At 39.4% G+C, this 13,315-nt stretch overlaps 1 protein-coding gene across 1 annotated transcript in view; it reads right to left on the bottom strand.

Annotated features, from left to right (window-relative positions):
• hpse2 (heparanase 2) overlaps positions 1-13,315 on the bottom strand; it is an 88,874-nt gene that overhangs the window by 36,036 nt on the left and 39,523 nt on the right. Inside the window, exon 4 of the mRNA XM_047350998.1 lies at positions 6,464-6,637. Within this exon, the coding sequence (XP_047206954.1) occupies positions 6,464-6,637 (174 nt within the window). The remainder of the gene's footprint in view (positions 1-6,463; positions 6,638-13,315) is intronic.

The following is a 13,315-nucleotide window of genomic DNA, read 5'->3' as shown; positions in this document are numbered from 1 at the left end:
CATCTGACCTTCATTCATTTCTCTTCCTGACAGAAACTCCAAACACAGCACGAGTTAAGAAATCCTGAAACTATTTTTAACTCAATGATGGAATGTCTCCTATAGATGCCTGATCCTAACTCCATGGAGTCAGTTCGGAAGAGGCAGAAGCAACTGAGGGATCTTAAATGTACAGGTCCTTCTCAAAATATTAGCATATTGTGATAAAGTTCATTATTTTCCATAATGTCATGATGAAAATTTAACATTCATATATTTTAGATTCATTGCACACTAACTGAAATATTTCAGGTCTTTTATTGTCTTAATACGGATGATTTTGGCATACAGCTCATGAAAACCCAAAATTCCTATCTCACAAAATTAGCATATTTCATCCGACCAATAAAAGAAAAGTGTTTTTAATACAAAAAACGTCAACCTTCAAATAATCATGTACCGTTATGCACTCAATACTTGGTCGGGAATCCTTTTGCAGAAATGACTGCTTCAATGCGGCGTGGCATGGAGGCAATCAGCCTGTGGCACTGCTGAGGTCTTATGGAGGCCCAGGATGCTTCGATAGCGGCCTTTAGCTCATCCAGAGTGTTGGGTCTTGAGTCTCTCAACGTTCTCTTCACAATATCCCACAGATTCTCTATGGGGTTCAGGTCAGGAGAGTTGGCAGGCCAATTGAGCACAGTGATACCATGGTCAGTAAACCATTTACCAGTGGTTTTGGCACTGTGAGCAGGTGCCAGGTCGTGCTGAAAAATGAAATCTTCATCTCCATAAACATTTTCAGCAGATGGAAGCATGAAGTGCTCCAAAATCTCCTGATAGCTAGCTGCATTGACCCTGCCCTTGATAAAACACAGTGGACCAACACCAGCAGCTGACACGGCACCCCAGACCATCACTGACTGTGGGTACTTGGCACTGGACGTCTGGCATTTTGGCATTTCCTTCTCCCCAGTCTTCCTCCAGACTCTGGCACCTTGATTTCCGAATGACATGCAGAATTTGCTTTCATTCGAAAAAAGTACTTTGGACCACTGAGCAACAGTCCAGTGCTGCTTCTCTGTAGCCCAGGTCTGGGGAATGCGGCACCTGTAGCCCATTTCCTGCACACGCCTGTGCACGGTGGCTCTGGATGTTTCTACTCCAGACTCAGTCCACTGCTTCCGCAGGTCCCCCAAGGTCTGGAATCGGCCCTTCTCCACAATCTTCCTCAGGGTCCGGTCACCTCTTCTCGTTGTGCAGCGTTTTCTGCCACACTTTTTCCTTCCCACAGACTTCCCACTGAGGTGCCTTGATACAGCACTCTGGGAACAGCCTATTCGTTCAGAAATTTCTTTCTGTGTCTTACCCTCTTGCTTGAGGGTGTCAATAGTGGCAGCAGTCAGGTCGGCAGTCTTACCCATGATTGGGGTTTTGAGTGATGAACCAGGCTGGGAGTTTTAAAGGCCTCAAGAATCTTTTGCAGGTGTTTAGAGTTAACTCGTTGATTCAGATGATTAGGTTCATAGCTCGTTTAGAGACCCTTTTAATGATATGCTAATTTTGTGAGATAGGAATTTTGGGTTTTCATGAGCTGTATGCCAAAATCATCCGTATTAAGACAATAAAAGACCTGAAATATTTCAGTTAGTGTGCAATGAATCTAAAATATATGAATGTTAATTTTTCATCATGACATTATGGAAAATAATGAACTTTATCACAATATGCTAATATTTTGAGAAGGACCTGTAACTGCCTATTTGATGACTACACTTGAGAACAAATAGCTGATAAGCAAAAAGAGAGATCTTCTACCAACAACCTCTTTAAACAGCCACGTAATCTGCAACCTCAGTACTTTGCAAAAAATGTTGCCTCCCCTTAAACCTTGTCCACATTTCCTCACTTTAAATCCACAATCAGGGATTTACTGATAGACCATCACAAGGCAGTGCAGAAATGTGAAGATGAATGAAAGTTTTACATGCTTTTAAACTTTTCTTGCAAATAGAAATCTGAAAAATGTGCTATGCATATGTGTTATGTCCTTTGTAGAACCATCTTTCCCTTTAGTCACAGCTGCAGTTCTTTAGATATGTTTTTATTTGCTTACACATTCAGAGACATTTTTGCCCATTGTTCTTTGGCAAATAGCTCAAGCTCCGTAAGATGGAAGGGTGAGCACAACAATTTTCAAGTTCCGCCACAGACTCCGAATTGAATTTACATTTGGACTTTGAGCCATCTAACACCTGCATATGCTTTGATCTACATAATTTCATTGTAGCTTATGTTGTGTGTTTGGGCTTGTTGTTCTGCTGGAATCAAAACCACCTCGCCAGCTTTAAGTCTCTTGCAGCCTCTAACAGATTTTCTTGCAGCATTTCCCTGCATTTAGCTCCATCCATCTTCCCATCAACTCTGACCACCTTAGCTATCCCTGCTAAAGAAACTGATCACGACAGCACTGCCACCCCTATGTTTCATGGCGGCGATGGTGATTTCAGGATAATGTGCAGTGTTACATGGGCCTCGTCGTAAATAAGAACCAGAAAATGTTGTATAGTTTTATCTAGGGCTGCACAACCCATATCATCATCCCCATTTATTGTGTGCAATACTCAAATCGCAAAGGACTGTTACGCTAGCATATTCCAGCTGTTATGAACATGCATTTTACATGCTAATGTAATATTTAGCCAGTTTTAACACAGCAGATGTCCTCACCAAAAAAAAAAAAAATTGCTTAAAATGCTAAAGGTTACAGAGTGATGTAAGCACAGATGAGAAACAAAGGAAAGAAGAAAATTGGCATATACAGGTCCTTCTCAAAATATTAGCATATTGTGATAAAGTTCATTATTTTCCATAATGTCATGATGAAAATTTAACATTCATATATTTTAGATTCATTGCACACTAACTGAAATATTTCAGGTCTTTTATTGTCTTAATACGGATGATTTTGGCATACAGCTCATGAAAACCCAAAATTCCTATCTCACAAAATTAGCATATCATTAAAAGGGTCTCTAAACGAGCTATGAACCTAATCATCTGAATCAACGAGTTAACTCTAAACACCTGCAAAAGATTCCTGAGGCCTTTAAAACTCCCAGCCTAGTTCATCACTCAAAACCCCAATCATGGGTAAGACTGCCGACCTGACTGCTGTCCAGAAGGCCACTATTGACACCCTCAAGCAAGAGGGTAAGACACAGAAAGAAATTTCTGAACGAATAGGCTGTTCCCAGAGTGCTGTATCAAGGCACCTCAGTGGGAAGTCTGTGGGAAGGAAAAAGTGTGGCAGAAAACGCTGCACAACGAGAAGAGGTGACCGGACCCTGAGGAAGATTGTGGAGAAGGGCCGATTCCAGACCTTGGGGGACCTGCGGAAGCAGTGGACTGAGTCTGGAGTAGAAACATCCAGAGCCACCGTGCACAGGCGTGTGCAGGAAATGGGCTACAGGTGCCGCATTCCCCAGGTCAAGCCACTTTTGAACCAGAAACAGCGGCAGAAGCGCCTGACCTGGGCTACAGAGAAGCAGCACTGGACTGTTGCTCAGTGGTCCAAAGTACTTTTTTCGAATGAAAGCAAATTCTGCATGTCATTCGGAAATCAAGGTGCCAGAGTCTGGAGGAAGACTGGGGAGAAGGAAATGCCAAAATGCCAGACGTCCAGTGCCAAGTACCCACAGTCAGTGATGGTCTGGGGTGCCGTGTCAGCTGCTGGTGTTGGTCCACTGTGTTTTATCAAGGGCAGGGTCAATGCAGCTAGCTATCAGGAGATTTTGGAGCACTTCATGCTTCCATCTGCTGAAAATGTTTATGGAGATGAAGATTTCATTTTTCAGCACGACCTGGCACCTGCTCACAGTGCCAAAACCACTGGTAAATGGTTTACTGACCATGGTATCACTGTGCTCAATTGGCCTGCCAACTCTCCTGACCTGAACCCCATAGAGAATCTGTGGGATATTGTGAAGAGAACGTTGAGAGACTCAAGACCCAACACTCTGGATGAGCTAAAGGCCGCTATCGAAGCATCCTGGGCCTCCATAAGACCTCAGCAGTGCCACAGGCTGATTGCCTCCATGCCACGCCGCATTGAAGCAGTCATTTCTGCAAAAGGATTCCCGACCAAGTATTGAGTGCATAACGGTACATGATTATTTGAAGGTTGACGTTTTTTGTATTAAAAACACTTTTCTTTTATTGGTCGGATGAAATATGCTAATTTTGTGAGATAGGAATTTTGGGTTTTCATGAGCTGTATGCCAAAATCATCCGTATTAAGACAATAAAAGACCTGAAATATTTCAGTTAGTGTGCAATGAATCTAAAATATATGAATGTTAAATTTTCATCATTACATTATGGAAAATAATGAACTTTATCACAATATGCTAATATTTTGAGAAGGACCTGTATGGCAGCTGATTTTGTCATTGCAACATTTACCGGTATTATAATCATCACAAGATTTTCTAATATTTTTCAGCACTACTTTCATCTGATCAAAACACCTTCATGTTTAATGAGTCTACAACATTTGGTTGTTTCTGTCACTATATCACATAGAATCTCATAATATACTGAAGTTTGTGGTTGTAATGTAAAAATTTAAAATTGTCAAGCAAAAGCTTTTGCAAGATACCACACTCTCCACTATAGTGGAGAACTGCTTTGCACAAATACAGTGGGACAAACAGGTATTTGATACATTGTCGCTTTTGCAGGATTTCCTACTTGCAAAGCATGAAAGTATTTAATTTCTATCATAGCTATTCCTCAACTGTGAGTGACGGAATCTGAAACAAAAATCCAGAAAATCACATTGTGTGATTTCTAGGTAACTAATTTGCATTTTACTGTATGACATACGTATTTAATCACCTAACAACCAGTAAGAATCCTGGCTCTCACAGGCCTGTTTCCTCTTCTTTAAGAAGCTCTCCTGTTCTCCGCTCATTACCTGTATTGACTGCACCTGTTTGAATGTATTATCTCTATAAAAGACACCTGTCCACACACTCAATCAAACAAACTCCAACCTCTCCACAATGGCCAAGACCAGAGAGCTGTGGAAAGACATCTGGGATAAAATAGTAGACCTGCACAAGACTGGGATGGGCTACAGGAATATAGCCAAACAGCTTGGTGACAAGGCAACAACTGGGCTCCACGCAAGATCTCACTTCGTGGGGCATCAATGATCATGAGGAAGGTGAGGGATCAGCCCATAACTACACGGCAGGACCTAGTCAATGACCTGAAGAGAGCTGGGACCACAGTCTCAAAGACCATTAGTAAAATACTACACCGCCATGAATTAAAATCCTGCAGCACACGCAAGGTCCCCCTGCTCAAGCCAGCTCATGCCCAGGCCCGTCTGAAGTTTGCCAATGACCATCTGGATGATCCAAAGGAGGAATGAAAAAGGGTCATGTGGTCTGATGAGACAAAAGCAGAGCTTTTTGGTCTAAACTCCACTGGCTGTGTTGGAGGAAGAAGGATGAGTACTACCCCAAGAGCACCGTCCCTATCGTGAAGGATGGAGGTGGAAACATTATTCTTTGGGGATGCATTCCTGCAAAGAGGCCAGAACTGCATCGTATTGAGGGGAGGATGGATATGACCATGTATCAGGAGATCCTGGCCAACAACCTCATTCCCTCAGTAAGGGAAGTGAAGATCGGTCATGGCTGGGTCTTCCAGCATGACAACGACCCAAACCACACAGCCAGGGTAACTAAGGAGTAGCTCCGTAAGAAGCCTTTCAAGGTCCTGGAGTGGCCTAGCCAGACTCCAGACCTGAACCCAATCGAAAATCTTTGGAGCGAGCTGAAAGTCCGTATTGCCCAGCGACAGCCCTGAAACCTGAAGGATCTGGAGAAGATCTGTATGGAGGAGTGGTCCAAAATCCCTGCTGCAGTGTGTACAAACCTCTTTAAGAACTACAGGAAATGTCTGATATCTGTAATTGCAAACAAAGGTTTTTGTCCCAAATATTAAGTTTAGTTTTTCAGATGTATCAAATACTTATGTCATGCAATAAAATGCTAATTAGTTACTTAAAAATCACACAATGTGCTTTTCTGGATTTTTGTTTTAGATTTCGTCACTCACAGTTAAAGAGTACCTATGATTAAAATGAAAGACTTTTACATGCTTTGCAATTGGGAAAACCTGCAAAATGGCAGTGTATCAAATACTTGTTCTCCCAACTGTAATTGTAAATGAAATGTACAAAGTAATGAGTTAGAAGAAGACAGAAAAAAAAACAAAATGTCCCTTGCTTTATGCTTTTAATAGGAATGTGCCACCAAGAAGAGGCAGAGATACTTATAAACCATACATCAAAGTCAGCAACTCTTCAGTACATGAGCTAAAGAAAAACAAAAGACTTACTTTTTACTACAGAGGACAATCTGTTAAATGACTACTGACAAGGCAGCATGTGGTATGCTGCTATACTGACCATTGCCCAGCTCCCAGGAGATGTTGTACTTCTTTCCAGCACCATACTTAAGGAGGCTCAGTGTGGAGGATGTGTTCCAGGAGTTGTCTGGGTTTCTTTGCAGCCCGTTGAGCCCCAGGATCAGGTGCAGACCAGCGCAGTCGGCAAAGTTGTACAGTTTGTCTAAAGACCTGGCTGGGAGAAACCCACAAAGCAGTTGTAACTTTGATTCTTTTGATTCATTTGGAATCATATGACCATAATAAAAACAATGTGGAGCTCATGGATTTTTTGGTTCTTGATCATTCTTTATGCTTGCCTATAGTTCTGCAGTCATATTTGTGGTGCTCTCTGCACAAAAAAAAAAAAAAGAATACTGCATAGTTATCTCATTTTATATCTACAGTTTAGGTAAATAGTATACATAAAGTCCTACATAACTTACACTAAGCGACATACATATAAAAAGGCTGTGAACAAAAATGCATTTATGCCAAGAGCCATTCAGGATAATTCAAAGATTTTATGAGCCTGAACAAAGTTTTGTTCTACGTTCTCTGTGTGTTTTTGAAAATAACCGGTATTGACCCTCATATACAGAGTTTTTAAACTAAATCTGTCAGAGGTTGTAAAAAGGAAAAACTGAATTATTTTCTTTTTGGCTAAAAAAGGGGGACTTATCCATTTATGTTCTAGTATAATAACATTTCCAGCTTTTGCTATCACTGTCTTCTCTAGTGGTTTTAAACCTGATATTATTTAGTTTTTTGATCTGGCTTATTTTTACCTTGTTTTTGGTACCTATTTTATTAGTAATTTTTAATGCTCTCATTAATGTAGTAGTTTTCATCTTTAACATACTTTCTGGTGTTTCAATTTTACTAACTTATTTTTAAAATTTTTTATTCTGGAAAGTTTTACAGCATTTGCCCACTGTTTAAGTATTGTCTCTCTGTGAAGTGCTTTTTTGCTGAACAATAGCCTTAATTTAAAAAAATGATATACAAATAAAAATGAACTGATTTCTGACTTCTTCTTTTAGTTGCTGTTATTCCTGTGCATCTCTGTATTGCCCTGTGATAGACACTTGATCTGACCAGGGTGTACCCTACCTCTCTTCCAATAACTGTTGGAAATAGGCCCCAGCTTCCCCGCAACCCTGCAAGGATAAGCGGGTACAGAAAATGGATGGATAGAAGACATATGGACAAATAACATCCACTGAATAAACTCATTGAGAATGTCTTGATGGCAAATATTATAATAAATTGCTTTCCTTATTTTATCTAATTTTAGAAATTCTTTTATATCTAAAAATACAAATCCTTTAAGCTCACTTATAGTGGCTGATTCATTTGAATGTGTACACTGGAGTATTATAGGTTGACAATTTTGTCCATGTTTGTAAACCCCAGCCTGCCCTACATCATGTTTCCTTATATACAAGTTGTTGTAACAGTTGCCGCTGCCATTCAGCAGCCTCTCCAGTGAGTCAAGCCCTGGGTAAAGGTGCTTGACTAGAGAAAGCAACAGTCGCTGGAGGGGTTGATGAATTGCTTGATTGTCAATTTGTCACTTTATGACTTTGCAGTAAAACATGCTTTCAGTGGAGCAATGCAATTAAATGTGATTTTATACAATAGTGAAAATCAGTCATGTAAGTCATTTTATTTTATTTTATTTTATTTTTGTACACAATGACAATAAAGTCTTCAATTGAATTTAAATGTTTAATATGTAGAAATAAGAGTCAGGTTGGAGAAGAACAGCTACGGAAGTTAGCAAGTTAACCCTTTTTCTTCACTGTGGATGCTTTCTTCAACTTCGTCGCCCCGGACAACTTTTCCTCAGCACAGTTTACGTAAGAGGTTGTGTTTTGGGCAGAGAGAGTAGTTTAGAGTGAAACAATCTAAACATTTTTCGTTTTATGAGGTTTGGTTTTGTTTGTGTTGAAAACTCAGCCATCTTAGTGCTAGCAGATTACCTTCTCAGCACATGTGCTCAGTTTGTGTGTTCTCTGTTTGTGTTTTTTTTTAAAGTTAAGACAAACTTTGTTTGAAGATCGGTCATAACACGCCGTCCACGCTTATGCATTTTAACCCTTTTATTAGTGGTATTTTAAAGGTATGTGTTTGATTCTGATGATAAGCTACAAGTTTCTTTTGTTAGCTCCAACCGCTAACAGCTAAGAACACGTGCTTGCCTGCTAACGATCATTTACCCAAAAAGGCTGTTAGTTTTCAATCCAGAAAATAATATTTCCCTAAATATTATTTTACTAAACTTGAAAACTAAGTAAACACCATTAAGCTTAATTTCTCCCGAAAGATTTGGTTCTTATTCAAAATAATATTTCCTTAAATATTATTTTAATGAATAAAGGCAGCTAATGAGACACCGTTGAGAACTGGTCATCCAGAAGGTTGGTTTTATTCAGCAAATCATTCTTTAAAATATTATTTTGTTAAAATAACATTTTATCTGATCTTGCATTGTGAATGGTTGTCTAAAGGTATGCTAATTATTGCCTAAGGTAGTTCCAAGACTAACTTAACTTCAATTCCAGATTCTTCAAGATAATCCTTGGTTCTCAAACATAAATAACATTGCATGGTAATGTTGCTTCACTCTTTCGGTCATGGCTTTCAGCCATGTTTGATCAACTTGTTTATATTGTACATAACTCATTAGTCTTCCTTATTCTTTCATTCCACTTGGTAGTTTAGTTTGATTGTTTTAGCATGGTGAAGAGTTTGTTGATTGAAATATGTTTTAATTTGAGTTGACTTATTTTTGTTAATAAATTCTTGTATTTTTAAGAAATTGTGTGAATTCATTCCATGTGTGTGCAGAGTTTTGCAGTTCAATAATGTCAGAGCTTGGCTCACCCTTCTCGATGTTGTCCTAATACCACCGCCTTACTGGGCTGGTATTCACAGGACAACCCTTAACAGACCAAAATATTATTTAATAAAAATAAAATATTAAAGTATTAATATTAAATATTAAATAATATATTCATATTCATAATCACAACACCTTCTAACTATGTATCTAAAAATCATTTAAGTGTGACCAAAAATAAAAAAGATTAGAGCGGTAAATACTTTCAATAGCACTGGATAGATAGATAGATAGATAGATAGATAGATAGATAGATAGATAGATAGATAGATAGATAGATAGATAGATAGATAGATAGATAGATAGATAGATAGATAGATAGATAGATAGATAGATAGATAGATAGATAGATAGATAGATAGATAGATAGATAGATAGATAGATAGATAGATAGAGTTTTACCAAAGAATGAGCGTTGGGTTGGTAAGTGCAAGTTCATCTGCACACAACAATGAAGTTCCTTCCTCTGTGACAGTGAAAATCCACATAGGCTGATTTTCCCATCATGGACTCCTGTGGTGTTGTGCCCCACAGAGCATCAAGCTCTAGACTGTTATGTGCTGCAGCTGAGTGCTCACTCATGTTAATGTCTGTTGTCTCCATTAGAATGTAATCTTCTCCCTGTGCAGGAAAGGTTGAGGGGCTACCACAGATGTTGGCATGTGTAAGAGTCTCAAAAGTCTGTTTATATTTGAAGGTGTGATTGCAAAGTTCTTGCAGACACCTTAGGCTTTTGTTTTGAAATTGTATCTGTTTGGGATCATTCCATTAGCCTAAATATTGCCCTGAACTGTGACCCACACTTCCCAGGCTGAATAGGAACCAGATGAAGGCCTCTTGATGGTTCCTGCTAAAATCTGTCCCAAACTCAAGGGTTGGGACCACCTGAGCCTGCTAAATTATAGCTTCTTCAAAAAACTTTCAAACACAAATGAAAAAAAAGAAAAAAGCTTGGGTAAATATACTTCAAGCTGCTGAAATCTGCAAGGCTCTTCAATATTCCTGCATTAAAAGACAACCAAATGACAGTTAAAGAGAACACAACTGAATTTTCAACAAATCGGATTTTTAAATAGCTTTTTTTCTAGCATTGGTTTTATGATTTTATTTCTTGCGGAGCACTAGTTTTGAATGACCCATAGTTTAAAATAAGAGGCCAGCTTGTCTGATACTTGATGCACCTGGCATTAATCAGATATCAGCAGGACAAAGCCTGAAAAAATGTATGCAGCAACAACAGCCTTGTTGCTCAAAGCATCGTTCACAAGCGTATTTCTCCTGAGTAAACTGTCTGTTCTCCATCTCATTAATAACCAACAATAATGTTATTATCATAACCGCTATTACCGTAACTTCTTCCCTCTGTGGTTTAACCAAAGCAGTTTCAGTGTGCAGGAGCAGAGTCGAAGGGCAACAGGACAGAGAAAGTAGCGCCAGATGTGGCTGTCAGGATGAGTGATTCCAGGCCTCTGCTCACCTGAGATCTGAGCAGAAGGCAACCAGCCTTGTAGAAAGACAAAGTGAGCAGACCTGCAAAAACATCATCAATGCATCATTAGATGCATTACTCTGCTAAAAGTACTCTTTCCATGTTGGCAGGTCTGAGGTAGCATGCAGCATCAAATAAACATCCTTTTACTTACAGTATATCATGATGGTTTGGCTGGTTTTAGCTTACCCAACTTCAGAGAAAGAAATTATGATTTTAGACAATAAAGAAGTAGTATAAATATGCAAACAGTAATTTGTTTTTTTCATTTTGTTTGGAAGTTGTGACATTTTTCTCAACCCTAAAACTAAGCCTTCATTTTTTTTTCCTAGCACGTATTTATAAATGGTCTGATGACATCAAGATATACCTGAAAGCAAACTGGGGAAAATGGTGCATATGAATGAAAGCAAAGTCTAATCATGCAATAAGTACATTCAAAAATCCAAGTCCTACTAGTTTTAAAAAAAAGCAATCAGAAACAGAAACTTGAAGTTGCCTCCAAATGTCTGGCCTTGCTTCTAAACATTGTGGCTGTAGTGTGGAGGTAGTTTTTTTTTTCCTTGAATGAACACATCAGGTTTTTCCAGCTCTACACAAAGTGAGCACACACGTAACTGATCAAATGACCAAGAAGAAAGTCCTTTTATTTTATTTCGCTGAGTTGTATTTGTGGTGTCAAAGTCACCTATTCTCAACAATATCACTGCCTAGAATTACAAATTCTATAACTGAGATGGAAAGTGATGGTGCAAGGTCTAGCAGTTGTTTGCACTGCTGCTTTGGAGCATGAAGGTCCTGGGTTCAAATTCTGATCTGGGGTCTTAATGCATGGAGTTTGCATGTTCCCCCTATGCATGTGTGGGTTCTTTCCAGGTACCCTGGCTTCTTCCCACAGTCCAAAAATGACACGTTAATTGGTTTGTCTAAATTTTGTTTAGAAGTGAGTGTGTGGCTGTGTGGTGGTTTGTCCTGTATGTCTCTGTGTAACCCTGTCCTGTGAGAGACTGGTGACCTGTGCATGGTGTACCCCGCATGTCATTTAATGTCAGCCCCTGAATCTGCACAGATTAGAGGGTGTAGACAATGAGTAGATAGATTATGTTGGTTACTTATTTAGTTTTTATTTACTCACTATTTTATTTACTCACTAACAAATAACCACTTGGTTTGACTGCTCTTTGAATGCTTATTAACTTTTACAGGGTGGGATGTAGTTGTTAAAATAATTGCGATATTTTATAGGTCACCATGTTTGGTTTATGAGAGACCAGGTATTTTAGAAGAAGCAGAAGATTCGATATATATCAGATGTTCATAAACAACACCATCTCAATCTGCAGTCCAAACGGCAAAGATGTGTTATCCAGACGATGGTATTCTGGATAATGAAAATAAACTACTTTGACGCAGTATTCTGTAACAAATCTATAGTGCTTTGCATTCATGCTCTGAGTGCCGATAATATATCAAACCAGTCAGATAGTCTTTCATTATCCTGTATGCTCCCAACTGATATAGATTTTAGTAACAGAGAAGCTTAATGTCAGGGAGAGTTGTGGATCCCTTCTCATGATGGAAGTGAAAAAGAAAAGTGGGTAAAATCTGGGTTAAATGTGGCTGATATCATGAACGCAATATTCAACAACAGCATCCCAACTTTCCTAAAATCGTGCATTCACCGTCATCAGATTGAATCTGGAGGATTCCATGAATGCTGCTTTGAAGGTCTGTATTTATTTTTATATGTTATTTTTAAGGAAGAGAGTACAGGGGTTGGACAATGAAACTGAAACATCTGTCATTTTAGTGTGGGAGGTTTTATGGCTGAATTGGACCAGCATGGTAGCCAGTCTTCATTGATTGCACATTGCACCAGTAAGAGCAGAGTGTGAACGTTCAATTAGCAGGGTAAGAGCACAGTTTTGCTCAAAATATTGAAATGCACACAACATTATGGGTGACATACCAGAGTTCAAAAGAGGACAAATTGTTGGTGCACGTCTTGCTGGTGCATCTGTGACCAAGACAGCAAGTCTTTGTGATGTATCAAGAGCAACGGTATCCAGGGTAATGTCAGCATACCACCAAGAAGGACGAACCACATCCAACAGGATTAACTGTGGACGCAAGAGGAAGCTGTCTGAAAGGGATGTTCGGGTGCTAACCCGGATTGTATCCAAAAAACATAAAACTACGGCTGCCCAAATCACGGCAGAATTAAATGTGCACCTCAACTCTCCTGTTTCCACCAGAACTGTCCGTCTGGAGCTCCACAGGGTCAATATACACGGCCGGGCTGCTATAGCCAAACCTTTGGTCACTCATGCCAATGTCAAACATCGGTTTTAATGGTACAAGGATCGCAAATCTTGGGCTGTGGACAATGTGAAACATGTATTGTTCTCTGATGAGTCCACCTTTACTGTTTTCCCCACATCCGGGAGCGTTACGGTGTGGAGAAGCCCCAAAGAAGCGTA

Source organism: Girardinichthys multiradiatus, chromosome 22 (genome assembly GCF_021462225.1).
Source record: "Girardinichthys multiradiatus isolate DD_20200921_A chromosome 22, DD_fGirMul_XY1, whole genome shotgun sequence".
Lineage (NCBI taxonomy): Eukaryota > Metazoa > Chordata > Actinopteri > Cyprinodontiformes > Goodeidae > Girardinichthys > Girardinichthys multiradiatus.
This window is presented reverse-complemented; position numbering and strand designations above follow the sequence as displayed.